General features: G+C 39.3%; 1 protein-coding gene across 1 annotated transcript in view; it reads right to left on the reverse strand.

The window, feature by feature from the left end:
- The window catches only part of SLC9B2 (solute carrier family 9, subfamily B (NHA2, cation proton antiporter 2), member 2), a 20,016-nt gene extending 5,179 nt beyond the window's left edge, over window positions 1-14,837 (reverse strand). The window contains exons 1-10 of the mRNA XM_009327044.1: window positions 14,590-14,837; window positions 12,813-12,996; window positions 11,137-11,307; window positions 8,262-8,404; window positions 6,208-6,335; window positions 5,129-5,304; window positions 4,492-4,598; window positions 3,162-3,311; window positions 845-953; window positions 495-631 (exon numbers count right to left, since the gene is read on the reverse strand). Coding sequence (XP_009325319.1) covers window positions 495-631; window positions 845-953; window positions 3,162-3,311; window positions 4,492-4,598; window positions 5,129-5,304; window positions 6,208-6,335; window positions 8,262-8,404; window positions 11,137-11,307; window positions 12,813-12,996; window positions 14,590-14,682 — 1,398 coding nt within the window. The 5' untranslated portion in view covers window positions 14,683-14,837. The remainder of the gene's footprint in view (window positions 1-494; window positions 632-844; window positions 954-3,161; window positions 3,312-4,491; window positions 4,599-5,128; window positions 5,305-6,207; window positions 6,336-8,261; window positions 8,405-11,136; window positions 11,308-12,812; window positions 12,997-14,589) is intronic.
- Between the last annotated feature and the right edge of the window lie 557 nt (window positions 14,838-15,394).

Genomic DNA, 15,394 nt, shown 5'->3' on the forward strand with positions numbered 1-15,394 from the left:
ATCACTGAAATAAAGGACCAGGAATGCAGCCAGCCTGAGGCTTCTCTAGCAATATGGCTGTCAGACTACCCCTTACTAAAATGACCACAGACTGAAAACCCATTCTGAGCCTCTGGTGTGACTGTCCCGGCGGACACTTCATGTGGCGTAAGAGGGAAACACTTTTACCTTTGTTTTGAGAGTTCTCAGAATCTGTATGTAAAGGCACAATAACCTGCAATAGCTGAGAAACAATTAAACTTCCTATAATATATGTACAATCTCTGTCATTATTAAGAGTACAACCTGGACACAAGCAATACACCTTCACATGGTAAGCTCTCCATGCACTTTTCAAGCAGACCTAGCGCAGTTAGGAACATGAACTGTCCACGTACTACACTCTGCTGTTATTGAGCCTGATCCTCTCCGTGTTTACTGCTATGCTAGTTACAAGGAGCTTTGCTAAGGACAATAGATATAGCCTGGAATGAAAGTGATGTAGGACTGTTTACCTGGACAGTGGCTTTGGGAATCCATGCCAATGAGACAAACACTTTTTCCTTGAAATTAAACCCAGCAAAACACACCATCAGGAATGTTGCTATGATTCGCACAGCTAGAGCAATGCTTAATGTAGCAACACAGAGCCCTGCAACAAAGACAAACACTTCTCAGTACTTTTGTACATAGGTGCCTGAGGGGAATAAGCCTCCTAAAACTGTAGCTTTACAGTGGGGTTGGTTTTTTGGTTTTTTTTGTGGGTTTTTTTTGGGTCAGCCATAGTCTGCTTTGCTTTAGATTTCTCTATAGAGATTCTTTGGAAGCTAGTAATGAAAGCTGGATAATTAGTGAATGATCTTACCAACAGTTTCAGGCCTAAGAGATGTAACAGATACTTCTGCTCCAATTAAACCAAAAAGAAAAGGCTGAAAGATATTCCACGCAACTGCGACAATTTTTTCTACTTCCCTCTGTAATCAAAACAAAAATAATCTGTAAATTCACAAAAATATGGCCAAGTAGACACAACATTTAATTAATCAAAGGACAAACTGAAAATGTATCATAAAGATTGTCCAGACTTGCTCCTCCTTCTTTGACCTAATACTAAAAGATTCAAAATCAGTTACGCACCTTTCGAAGGTCAGAGTGTGTCTAGCTCTGCCAGTAAATAAATGCTTGCTATCTCAAGAAGAGAAATAAAAATGTTTCAACAGTAACAGAGCAGTTTGCAGACAAGAGGAGGAAAATAAAGCATAGTTGATTTTCAGTATTTAGGAAGACGTAATTTGAACAGTTTTGCTATGAAGTTTCTGAGCCTTTGGGAACTGCATGCTTAAACGTGTTCTTCCATTTGTATCTGAGCAGAGCCAGACTCTCAAAAGTTGTAGTCCTGACCTAATGCCACTCGTGCTGCACTCAGAGGCCTGTCTCCATGTGAGCAGGAACAAAGTTAGACTGAGCAAGTCTGAAATCCCATACTAGCAAAATGTGTTGAACTTCCCAGTGCGATGTACTATATGAGGGCAAAGCCATCTTTCCTCCTTGTGTTTACACCTAACAATTTTCCTAAAACAACTGCTGCCAGGATAAACAGGAATATTCCACTTATGTGAAGAGGTACACGTAGCATATCTAACAGCATGTCTTTTTCAGCAAGTGAGTCCTACAATAGCAAATGAATGTTCAGGCTGGTGTGCGTGGAGAATACAAGTGCAGTGCTCTGTCACTTAATAATCAATCCAGGGCCTAGACATGTCTTGTCCTTGGCGGTCTCTCTGGGACTGATCCTGCAACATCTCTTGCTCTTCAGTCAATGGAACGGTAGATGGCTGCAGTACGAAAACTTCTGTAATCTTAAAGAGAACGAGATGAAAATATAGAGACCTCTGACCGTTTTTCTTTATTTGCCTCATTTCTCCCTGTTATCTCACTCTTTTCTTTTTTTGGCAAAAAAAAAAAAAATCCTCTTTACAGCTGCTAGCATTATTTCAGTTGGTAACATCAATATGTATATGTATATATGTATATTGATATACATCAATATGTATACAGCATGCAGACGTCTCTGACTGTATCCGATAAAAGAGAGCTAAGGCATTTGAAATCAACATCCTTAAGGCCACGAAGCTTCATTGACTGATCAAAAGAATTTAAACTAAGCATTTATAGTCTGCATATACTCTTTTAAGGTCCGTCCTTCTGAAATGGTTTAGCAGCTTTTCAACAGAGAGCTTTATCAATTTTAATGTCCTTAAGTAGTTAAGTCCCAAGACGAGTTTTTCTTTTAAAATTGGACAACAATGTAATACTTTAAATAGAAACCAAGGTTTCTTTTTTGTTATTTTAACAAACCTTGAGATCTTACTGAAGTCAAGGTCTAGATGGGGTAATAATGTGGACTCTGCTATACCTGACCACCTTTCCTTTCTCTTCTTCTCCCCTTCTCCTACTGCATGTCGCAAGGCTACAGCTGTGGAGAGAAAGATGCCCTCAACACATTAAGTGTAAATGGTATCAAGCAAAAGAGGCAGTGAGACATGCCAAGGTACAGAAATGCAGTGGGGCAGCAACAGTAAGGAGAAGCAGGCTTAGTAGGTAAGAGAAAGTGACTAAAAAGCAGTCTTTTTTATGGTTTTTGTATGGCCTTATATCACCATTTATTGTGGGCACCCTGCTCTCTAATTTATCCAGAATACACTGGCTGGGATTAGGGAAAAATGAGAGAGGAACAAAACCGAACAGGGAACAAAACGTCAGGGTATTCAGGCCACGTACAGAACTGTATTTTGGACACCTGTTTATAAATCTTACCATAAAGTGACTGTGTAAGGTTACAGACACTGACAGAGCTGGGACATAAAGGTTTGGATTCCTAGTCAAGTGCCTTGACAACTAAGTCTCCTTTACATGGCTTAAGATGTCTAAGAAAAGCTGAGTATTTCTCTGTCAGTATGTTAGGCTCTGTATCGATATATATTCACATACATGGTCACCTTCTGTCATGCTAAATGTTAAAGACTTCCAAAATAAATGTAGAATGTTTTTTTTTTTAATCCATACACCCCCTAAAGCTTCATAAATGCACCATTACCACTCCTGACAGAAATTCAAACTCCCGTCAAGTCGTACATTCAAAGGAGTTTTGGTATGGTATGCTTCTTTATGTAAACATTCACCTTTTCATCAGACCATCCCACACCTGCAACAAAAGCCAAGACTAATGTGCAGAGCCCTCCTGATCCAGGGAAGCCAAAGTAGATGCTACCAAAAACAGCGAACATGGACAGCCCAAGTACAAAATATGACCTCTTCCATGCCAGAGATGCCTGCAGCCAAGGAAAGAGACAAACAAAAAAGTAAATTTATTTTACAAATGGAGGAAAAAGGTTACTTCTGTTAATTTTGAAAATAGCGATTTGAAAATAACAATTACCATTAACCATTGCAAAAGAATCAGAGCTTTCAAGTGAGACTTGAACTATTCAGTTGAGTTGAGGGGTTTTTTTGGACATTAATTCCTAAGAAATTAAAATTTTGGAAATTTAATATTTTCTTTCCTCTGCCCATCCAAAATCTTATTGTCAAAAGGGTTTTTGTATCACAAGGAACTTGATGCTCTATTCTAACAGCCCTGCTTCAACTTTGTGATAACAGGATTTTCTACCTGTACAGTCAAGTACTGGAACAGTTCATCCAAAGAGAGGTGAAATCATTGCCACTAGATGTTTTTAAGGACAAGTCATACAAATGTTTGATGGGGACAGTCTAGTTTATTTGATCTCACAGCAGACAGACATATCTCTGCCATTGGTCCCCATTGCTATTTGTATGGTTATCTCTTTGGCTCCTGTACCACGCTCCTTATGTTATTTAATAAGAGGAAGATTTCATCCCACTGAGGGCAATAGTTGCTTTGCAAATTGACTTCAGTAGTCCAGAACATATCTACTTTCTTCCACAATTTTCTGTTCACTTAATTGCCCTTTGATAGTAAATTCATCTACCACTTTATATAACTTCAATTTTTATTGAAAGTAACACATTCTAATTAGCATTAATGATATGCCCAATCACTTAAAGCCCACGATCTGCCCGCTTTACTTGTTTTTAATCTTAGGCCTACTGGAAACATCTTATAGAATTAAATGTGTCGCACATCAATCTAATTGATGATTATTTTACTGCCTGAAATAGGTATCAGACCCTTTCTCCTTTATGTGTGGACGTTTCCACCATCTTCAATGAGACCAGGATGGTGAGCTGGGTTCCAAACTCTGCATCAGGAAGGACTAGGAGATCATACATTGTTATTGTTGCAGTGAACAAGTAATCACCTATAAAACACATCCTCATTTGATAGGCTTTGCAACCTGGAAACTGCTAGCGCTGTACACAGCTTTCCCCAAAAGCAGCTTCACATGAAACTTGGAAATGAATAACTTAGGAATATCATCCCTTAGCAAAGAATCTCTGTTTTATAGAAAGTTTTTTTTACTGGATTTTTACCTGATCGTGGCTTGGGAAATATCGAACAAACATTCCCAGAATCCCCCCAGCTGCTATGCCAACAACCACCTCCAGCACTCCACGGAGCACGTTGTACAGAGTAGAACCTATTTGGCAAAAGAGAAACAGGTTCAGTAGGCCATACACAGACCCTTCACGCACCACAAGCCACACTGGAGACCTATAAGTGCGATTCCAGAACAGTGTCTTCTTTAAATGACTTGGGGGTAAAGGGGTCCAGGAGGGAACCTATGACCCTGAAACAAATGGATAGTGCAAGCTCATGCCGAGAAAGTATGCCAGAGAAGCCAGAGAAAGAGCCACTGCGAGGACATTGCCAAACCCATGGAAATTTGAAAGAACTTACGTTGGGCATGCAGGGACCAGACTTGGCAGCTGAGGGAGCAGACAGGGAAAAGTGTTCTCTGAAAGCTGATGTGACCCACAACTCAGAGCCAACAATGCTACACCAAGACTTTTGATCATTGGCAATTTCCCTCTCAATATTCAAGTCCATACATGAACTTTATAAGGAGATGTCATTAAGTCACAAACCAGTCAGTCATAACAGAGCACACATTCCTCAAAATATCACTGTTTGTTCTGGATTTCACCACATACAGATTAACCAGCATACCGGAAGAGAAAGCCATCCCAAGGCAAGTGTTGAAGCCTGTAATAGCCAGAATGTCATCAACGCTGCCAGCTGCCATTAGCAAAGTTGGGACACCTTTCTCCACCCCATATCCGCCAGCTTGTAAAATCAGCATTGAGGGAACCACCACAGCAGGGGAGACTGCACCTAGAACAAAACTGAAAACACAGATTCAGCCTCTCTCAAAAAGAAAGCACTGAACTAAAAAACTCGAAAATGTTCTGACCCCAATTCTTTTAAAGTATAAATAAACAGACCTTTACATAAGGTATTTTCCTTACCTTTCCCTGCTAAGTACAAGCAGGGATATTTCTATGCAGATTTGCAATCAGCTTTTACTTCCTGCCCAACTCAATAGTATTAAAAGTAAAGGGCTCCACAGACTGAGACTTGAGTCTACGCTGCAGGCCAGTTATGCTCCCTGATATATGCCTTGATTGTCCAATTTAGGAACCTGGTCTAGACATGCTTATGACTCAGTAGGCCAGCTCCTTCTCATAAAAATCAGTGTATGGCAGAGGAGAAGTTTATCCATCTTGCTCCAGTATATGGGTCCGGACCAAGTCCCCCAGTTTAGATAGAACTAGATGGAAAATGTTTCCTCTTCAAGGATATTATTCCAGAATATAACAGGCCATATCCTTATTCTTGACTTGTGACAGAAAGACTGTCATACGTGCATCTCCCTACAGGGAAATTCTGAATTCCAGCATGAAGATGCTCCAAAATGTGGTATCGTTTTCTGTCACTAAATGCCCCCTGTGTTGTGGTTAAAGACTCAGGGATTGCACCATCCTTGTTTCTTCTTCAAGTGCCCAGATCACAAACACAGCAGAGCAATGGTGCAAGCACTCCTCCACAGCCTGAAAATGTAACCTTTAAATTAGCCACAGAGCCAGACATAAATGGTAAGCAAACAACCACAGGGGCTTAGCACAGCTTCCTAACTGGCATTAAACTGAGGTCTCTGCTTGGCACAGAGAACTGACTGTGCTTGGATCATTTAACTGTAGCATGAAAACAGGCACCTTTGTCATACAGGAGAAAAGAGAGCACATTACCCTAATATAAATCCCCATTGCCATGGCAAATGCATTAACAAGTAGGCAAGAACAGCAGCTGTGCATGTTTCTGAGATGCATGGTCCAAAAGAAAGCCGTAAACAGACTGCTTTGAGTTTCTTAAGAGCCTGCAATATGAAAGCACATTCAGACATTAGTATCAGTACCCTCGGCTTTATAGAGAGGAAACACATTTACGATCTGAAATGGTTTATTAAAAGAATTCCCTCTGAGCTGCAGTACAGGATATGACAGCTTTACATGGCCTAAGCCAGAGATAGACTCAAGTACAACTGGATTTGGGTATAAAATTCCAAGTGTGGCAGTGAAACCCACTGAATCTAGGTTTGACAAGGTTCCTGCATGTCACAGGAAGGAGTGGCAGAGAATTCTGTTTGGCTGCTTGTGCAGAGCAAACTAATTGTGAGAGGCTGGACTAGCTGGGATCCGTTTGAAAAGTACACCCTCAAAACAGCTGACTTACCCACAGTTACTTCAGGTCATTTGCTCCATCCACAAAAGATTTTGCTATAATCCCACAAGCTGCATGAGCACCCCCAAAAAGTCATCCCAAAATCCGTGAACAAATAATGGAAAGTTGTAGAACTACATAAACTTGGCGCAAGGAGCCAAGCATCTCCTTTAGCTGTCTCTCACTTGGTATCCAGAGCAGATTAAGTTCCATTTGGCTCAGCGACTTCTATTCAAAAATTTCTCTAAAACAGAATATTTACTTGTAACAGCTGCCTTTAATATTTAGTCACAAACATGACTCTGCTAGGACCGGTCCCTAATTTTGACATGTAAAAAAAAAAAAAAAAAAAATCAACGAGTTGCACTTTTTACCGGCGCAGTTTATCCCGGCATAATTAAGGCTGAGAATCACCAGAGCAACTGACATCTTTGTCTTCACAGCTTCAATTACATGAAGAACGATTGTAACTGCATGAAAGCATTGCTACATACAGAGTCCAAATGACAGTTTCGACTGCCTCATGGGAGAAAAATTAGTCAAAAATGAAGTTCCTTTGGCAAAAAAAGTTGTCACGGAATAGAAAGAAAAGCAATCTCACAGAACTGGACATCCAAGCTGTGTGTAACAACACGCAGTCCATGTTCATACAAGCTTCATTGTCTTGGAAAAATGGATGATAGTAATCTAGGAAACCAGGCATTTTTCAAGAATGACCAAACCCTATTTTCCTAAATATCTGAAGCATTGGCAACTCCCTAGTTTTCATCTTGGTTAAGAAAAATCCATTTAGTTGTTCTGAACTAGCTATACTTGACCACAGTTTTATATAAACTTTAAGCAGCCCCTTAAACTTAAACAGATAGGGGCCAATATGGTACAGCTTTATTTCAGCCAGCTGATTTTGATCAAGCAAAACCTTGCCTTCATTAATTTATGGAACATCACGTTTCATCCTGCGTGGAGACTATTTTTTTGGTTCACAGGAGCATTATGGGCTTTATTGTGATGTGAAGCATGGTTTCTGTAGTGCAGCAGGACTCATCTTTGCAATTAATATATTTGCATTAAAATGGCAGTGATTCAAAAAAAAAAAAGAAAAGAAATAGTAAAAAAGACACACAGGTTTGGATTTTTTGGTTGGTTGGTTTTTTCGATCGGTGTCAACACAAGCAACATTCTCTTTCAAGGACTGGGGATCCCTTCCATTACTTGTTTTAGTTTGTCGGTGTAAACTGACAGGGAGTTTGTCAGGGAGCGTAAACTCTTCCTGACAGACCACGATGGAGCACATGTCCTCAAGGTGGTCTGCTCACAACATTCAGGAAATTTCTTTAAGGCAAGTGGGAAAATAGTCATAAAATCAGTTTTCTTTAGGTTTTTTTTGGATTGCTTGCCTACTCTACAAATCCAACTGCCAATATTAACATATGACTATACAATAGAAACTAAACTTTCTGTAATGCTCTAGTTTGCAGATCCCCTAAGACTGAACGGTTCAATATTTTTAGCAGAACCAATTATTCAATTTTTTTTGAGGGCTGTTTTATACTTTGCCTCACACAAATGGCTGGTGCCATACCTTTGGATCCAGGCCGAGTCCTGCTCGGGTCAAGATAATTGAAAGAGCAATATTCCTCAGCGCTGCAGACCAGCGTAGGTTTATCTGGACGATGTCACTAATGAACGGGGTATTTCGGATTAGGAAACCAGCAAGTAGCATCCCTTAAATGAAAGCAAATAAGCTCCTGTCAAGTGACTTGCTTTTATTGCACTAAAAGCTTGCATAGAATTCTTAAAAACAGACACCATATTATATATTTATGAGAGTCAAAGAAACAATTCATGTTCTGAATTATTAGCCATGTTTTAACGATGGGGACTGAGGCATGGAGAGAGAGACATGTTTAAAGCAATGAAAGCAGCCTCAGAACACACCAGATCACCAGTGAATAAATCTGCAGGATGTTGACACGTAGCTTTAGTGCAAGTCAACAGAATTCAGCTTTATTCACCAGGTGCAGGTCATACTTACAATAAGCAAAGACACCTCTGCATCCTTAAAGATATTTTTCTTGTTATCTTGTTTTAACATGAAAAGAGGAAGATGGTTTAATATTGCGTATTTATCTCAGAAGTTGGTAATGGTTAAAAATCCTCTTAGGTGTAAGAAATGCAGGTATCACAGGAACCATAATGCCGAGTTCATTAGGAAATATAATCTAAAATAGCTAATCATGGACTAACTTAGCCATTTTAAAATGCTGTGGCAATACGACTGTTATGCAAAGGGGAAAAAGAGGGGGAGAATCAGGAACTTGCTCTTATCCTCTGTTTGAGCTACTTGCAAGACCCAACCTTTTGCAAATATTAGCAAAACTGTCTAACTGACTTCCTGCAAAGCTGTCGGAACTGTAGCTCTGGAAGGATACAGAAAAGTACAGGAAAGGGTGACTTTAAATATAGACCTGCAGAGATTAATTGTAGGTCCTGATGATTCAAAGATACGTTCTTGTGGCGTAATTTTATATTAGCCATGTTAAGAAACAGGAAACCAACAAAGACAAAAAATAAACAAACGCTATGCTTAGGTTGGTCCCAGCTTGGTGTGAGCCTTGGCTGCGGACTTGATTTGTCCTGGAACATGCTAAACTTTCGGTCATTGTTCTTCCCACCACCTCCCGGAAAAAAAACAGTGGCATAATTAATCTGTGGCACCTCATGACAATTATATCAGGCTAGCATAATGATCACATGCTCTTTGCAATGTTTGCTTGAGGTCCAAGTCACTAGAGCTACCCCGATCTAGAAATCTACTTAAGACAAAAAAACTCCACCTCAAAGGACATCTTCGCTCTTCTGCTCCATGTTGCCTGCTGCAGAAACCTCTCTGCAATGTGTACCTAAAATATACTATGTGACTGTTTCAGTAGCAATTTCACTCCTTTCCTCAGACAGAGACTCACTATAAGGTGCTTAAGTGCTCAGCCAGCCACATTACACTCAACTGCACCTAGCACAAGTGGATTAGAGACATGTAAGAGTACAAGATTTGTATTTTTAGTGTAAAAAAGAATATTCAAAGACATTGTCTCTCTCTTCTTCTGACTCCTAGATTTCTCCAATTTTCCTCAAAGACTGGGGATCTGAACAATGAACTCTGTCCTAAGCAACTCTACAGACATGTGCTGTCATGCTTAAGTTTCTATTGTTCAGTATTACCTGTCTGACAAGCAGTTTCATGCTCAGCACATAACTTTTAGATACGGATGTAATTAAAAAAAGCAGAATCCGAATGGTCATAAAATTTTTTTTTTTAAAGGGGGATGTTTACTTAGAAAGGGCAGACTCCCTCTGTGTTACATTCTGTGTTCATATTATTGCAGGCATGCATGCTATATGCAAAACTTCCCTCCCTCTCATTTGCATTTTTTCTCGTTTGTGAAATTAAGCAGAACAAGAACCTGCATGCTGCCTGGGCAGAGCCGTACATGAAGCTATCTAGCTGTTCTGTAAGCAGTGCTGCTGTGTGAGGCACACCACCAGCTATGCAGGTTACAAAGTCACATCCGTGCACTACAGGCAGATATTTGTAGCCCACTCTGCCATGCAGTTTTACTGTCTGTCAACGGCTTTCCTCATTTATGCAGTAAGCATAGTAAGGGGGCCGCATACAGCTGGTGAGACGAACCTGGAACTTCATTTTTCAGCTTCATTGACATCACAATATTGTACTGATCTAACCTAAACCTCCTCTAGGAAAGAAGTCTGAAAAGGTTCTGATGATGTCAAAATTAACATCATTTTCATCTCTCATTTCTATTTTGCATTTTTATGTAAAATAAAACAAGATGTTGATAACACAAAACAGTGTTACGATTGATTCAAAATAACTCTCTTCAGAAGAATTATTCCTTGTAGTGAATTTATTTTCTCAGGTTTCAGTTATCTTGAGATAAAGGAAGGAGAAGAAAGAAATTGCTTTCGATTACCAGTAGTAGGGAATTCCTGTAGTGTTTTCTTTAGAAAACATTTTCATTGTGCGAGATACATGTGAAACAGCTCAGCAATAATTTCCTTATGAATTAATTATTCTGCTGTAACAGGAGGTCCAGATTAAGACTCCTGTTTAGTGATATTAAAACCAAGTTTTAAGTACCCGTGACAGAGGGGACTGAAGGACAATAAACTTTGAATCTGTAAGTATACAGTTCTCTGGCCCACAAAGAATTAAGAGGAGAGCCTCAGTAGCCTACAGGCTATTTCACTTGAGCCAGTTTGGGGAATTTTGCACCTTCTTGGAGAGGACCAGGTAAGAGTCACTTGGAAAAGCTACAGATTTTGAGTGTGACACACAGTTTGTTTGTTCCCAATCAAAACACATCTAGCATGCAGCCATTACTTGACAGTTTAAACAACACAAATATGCAGGAAGAAAAGAAGGAAGGATATCTTACCCAGAAGAGCAGGGAGGGGGGGCAGTGTTCGTATTTTAATGAATCCAAAAATTTTACCTCCAATGACAGCAAAAAAATAAAGAAACAGAATTCCAAACAGGTTTCCACCTGGGAGACACTCAGTCCCAGTGATGGACCAAACCACAGCCCAAACCAGGACCATGATTGCAACTGGAACAAAACAAGAAATATTCATATTTAATCATCTCTCAGGGACAACTTTGTTTGCTATCAGATCACGTTTGGTTTTCTACTAAGGAAAAAGGTACCATGACTTTCAGAAATAAAATCACTTACCTTGAAAATTAATTTAATCATAACAATGTGCTTAGTCTTTGGTGCTCCCTAAACTGATGTTCTGATTTTATAGATGCTAAGATACTTTAAAAAATGATAACAGGAACATCATTAGGGACCAACAAGTACTGAGTGAGCCTCAGGCCACTGTGGAAAGCACTTAACAGGCCCCAAACTTAAAGACTTTCACTACCTTATCTTGCATTTGCTCATCTTCCTTCAGCTACTTCAGAACTTCAGTAAGAACCTGCTGCTGTACAGCCTGGCATATCTTTGAGCTAATGACTGCAGCTCCAGTCTAATTTTTAAAAGAATTTAAGCATAATTTTTTGGCTGGATGTGCATTGCTATCCCTGGGGGGAAAAAAAAAAAAAAAAATCTGAAGAAGGTCGTGTCTCTGGACAGCCTAAAGTAGTACAGATACTTCCCTTGATACAGCAATCAAAGAGGGATAATACACAGGAAAAAAAAAAATCCTGAAAAATCTGATGAGAATGTTAAGTGAAAATATTACAAAATATGTGAAAATACTGTGCACTTTCCAGGTTCCCAAATCTGTCCCTACAGTTATCCAACAACAACAGGCATACGCAGATATAAAAGCAGAAGACTGAAGGACACGAAAAAATGTGTTGAATAAATCCCCCTTCTCATAATCATAAGAAAATGTATTGCATTTCAGACTGGATTTTTCTTGATCTTTTTTGAGGGTGACGGGTGGCAAAGGGCAGACCAGTAGATTTCCAAACATAAAAGCCTAAGAATCCCAAGTGAGAGCGAACGGAGGCTGTGGAAGCAATCAAAGCCACAGGAAGCGTCTTTTGTTAGGAAAAGTCTGAAATAACTGTTTAGCCAGGCATTCTCTTCTGTGAGCCTTCAGTGCAGGGCAAATCTTAAACAGAATGGGTCAGTTTGCCTTGTAGTTAGGATTCTTGGCTTTGCAAGCCTGGGGTATTAAGAAACAAAAGAAGGTATCACTGCAAAGCCTCATATTTGTTGCCTTAATTCAACAAAAAGCCATCCAGTGTGCCAAAAATGCCACTGTGTTTATAATAATCTTAACGCTCTCACACCAAAACGAACTATCAAGACAAGAATTAGGAGGTCTTTCTTCTGATGAAAACAATTTGCAATGCAAAAACATACCTACCATGTTAAACACAGAAGAGAGGGTGGAGGAACAAAGACTATACATTCAAATCTTTGTTTCACCTCATTTTTTTTCTGCTAAAACATTGAAACAAAAGTGTGATGTGTAAAACATGGCTATTTCCCTTCAATATTTTCAAGGACAATGGACAGATATCATCCCATCCAGAGAAATGAGTACTTCGTTTGCCATTTCTCAGTTTAATTAAACTCTTGTCTTTCTTACATACCATTTGTCACTGTTCGGGCCAGTAAACCCTGAGGAGGACAAGTAAATATTTGCCTCCATGTTCTTGCAGGTATTGAAGACCCTGCTGTCGGTTCCGGAGGTTGCTGAGCACAATGATTCAAGAGAGCAGTTTCTTCTGTTTGTGTATTCCCATCAGTACCTTTGGCATCTACTGTTGGTCCCTCCTGAATGAAAACAATGAGACTCTCTCAGAAGTGGTGCTGTACACTCTTGAAGCGGTGTACAAGACTTGAAATCAGCTGTGATGCACTAGATCCACACTGTCTACAGATGACTACATTAACTACACAATCGCTGTAGGAACGGTCCAGCTTTGTAGCGTATTTGGGATTTTTGGTTACGTGTTTGTTTTTGCATAGCATGAAGAACTGCATATGAGAGGCTGCGGGACATTTGCCTTTTTATCTGCAACCGACAGGACTCCTGTCCCAATATGAATAGCACCTGTTCAGCATCAATATCAGCATCTTTGATGAAGAAACAATATTAACAGGCCAGGTTCAGCTTGTCTTGTATACGAGCTAAATATTTATCGATATTTTCTACAGTTTGATAGGGTTCTGCTTCCAGACTGGATTCCACAATACAGTTAACAATTGGCATCGTTCCAGTGAGACAGTGTCTTTAATACAACTCCTAAATAACTTCTTGCAAAGCCTTGAACCAAAATAACAAAACCTACTTGTGATTAGACAAAGATGAAAAAAACAGAAGAGCTGGCCAGTGCAAGCATTACTCACATGATCCATTGCTGGAAGGCTCAAGCTGGTAAGTCAAGGCAGAGATGGAGAAATACTACCCTGGGAGTTATTTCCTTGAAGAATGGTTCCTTGAAGCTGTTCTTTTATACTGATTCATTTACTTATCCATATTCATAGCCAAAGCACTTTTTGACCATTTTTGGATATGTGTCTCACTGCATTTTAGGGTCCTTATTTTTGACAAGTTAATCATCTACCTTCCCTTATGATTATTCACCTTCATGTCAGCTCATTATCATAGCATGGACATGGAATTCTTGCCTATACTGTGGTTTGGCCCTCCTCCAGTAATAGTTCCACATTTCCCATTATTTTTCTGTCTCATCTCTCTCTCTCTCTTTCTCTAGATATATATATAGCCTTTACTCAGAGTCACAGTTGGAACACAAATCTTGTGAGCTTTCAGCATGGAGTTACTTGGTTATTTACCCTGTGATTCTGTGATCACCAGCTACCTATGTGTGTAAAGATATGCCATACGGTACCTATCTTTACAGTCAATATTATATGTTTATACTAAAGTGCCTTTTATATTAAGAATTTTATTCTCACCTGCATTTACTGCAAGTCTTTTTAAAGCCATGGAAGTCAACACTAGAAATACGCACATGGAAGTTTAAAACTGTGGGGTTTTTATTTTTGTTAAAAAAAGGAAGAGATGCATGAACAACTTTCAGCAAGTGGGCGGATAGGCACAATCTGAAAGCAAAGAAGCAATCATAAGTCCATTTAATTCTCTTCCATAGCTGATTGTAAAACTTACGCTGATGCTTTTTCCACTTCAAGCTGAAATTGCAACCACTGATTTCCAGCAATCCAATGTACCACAGACTTTTAAAAACTGAACATTTTTTAATTCTAAGAAATTCCTACTGAGGATATTTCTCTTTGTATTCCCTTCAGATGTAGGGATTTTAACAGATGCAGGAAGAAAAAAAGAAAGGAAAAGGAGGGTTCCTCTGACTAAAACTATACTTTGAGATCCTAATTAATTACCTCGTTTTTCTCATGCATGGGAATCATGCCATTTCTCTCATGTACTGATGGCTCAGAATCTTCATTATCATTTACAATATCCTCCTTTACCATTGTTGCAAACCTAAAGAAAGAAATAAAGGTAGAAAAGTTAGAGAGAAGCAAATAACATTATTTTCCTGTTGCAAGACTTCTCAGTGATGTTCATTTCCTTCCCCATACACGAGGTGAAAAAAATCTCACAGCCCAGTTTGGAAGTAAATGGTTTTTGTGCAGCTGTGTATGCTGTACAAAAGATAGAAACTAACAGAAGAACAGTATTAAGCTTACAAAGTCAAGCACTAAAAAAAAAAAAAAAATTTAAAAAATCCGAGTTTTAGAATCACGGTGATCTGTGCTAACCTGTTATTTCCTCCTTAGAAGTATAGCTGTAATATATCTATTTGTGCCTCCTATCAGCACAAGATAAAGGTTATTTGCTGTCAACACTTACCAGGACCATTAGTTCTGAAAGTGTCACAGGGCCTGTGTGCGTGGCAGTGCAAGCGACCATTTCATAAAGCTAAGAACACCAACTATAGTTTCTGAAGCATACACACGAGGGGACACTTCTCCCCTAACTTAAACCTGACCAGATCCAGCTTGATTTTCAGGGGAGTTTTTTCAAGAACATGGTTCTATTAGATGTCCCTATTCACAAACACATTGACTGAATATCTAACAGAAGATACCTGTTTGAATAAAGGTCAGGACTATGCACAACTTGCACTCTATATTCAGGTGAGGCTGATAAAACATGGCTCTTTTTTACTGCTTATATCCCATG

This window comes from Pygoscelis adeliae, unplaced genomic scaffold, assembly GCF_000699105.1.
Source record: "Pygoscelis adeliae isolate BGI_AS28 unplaced genomic scaffold, ASM69910v1 Scaffold87, whole genome shotgun sequence".
In the NCBI taxonomy this organism is placed as follows: domain Eukaryota; kingdom Metazoa; phylum Chordata; class Aves; order Sphenisciformes; family Spheniscidae; genus Pygoscelis; species Pygoscelis adeliae.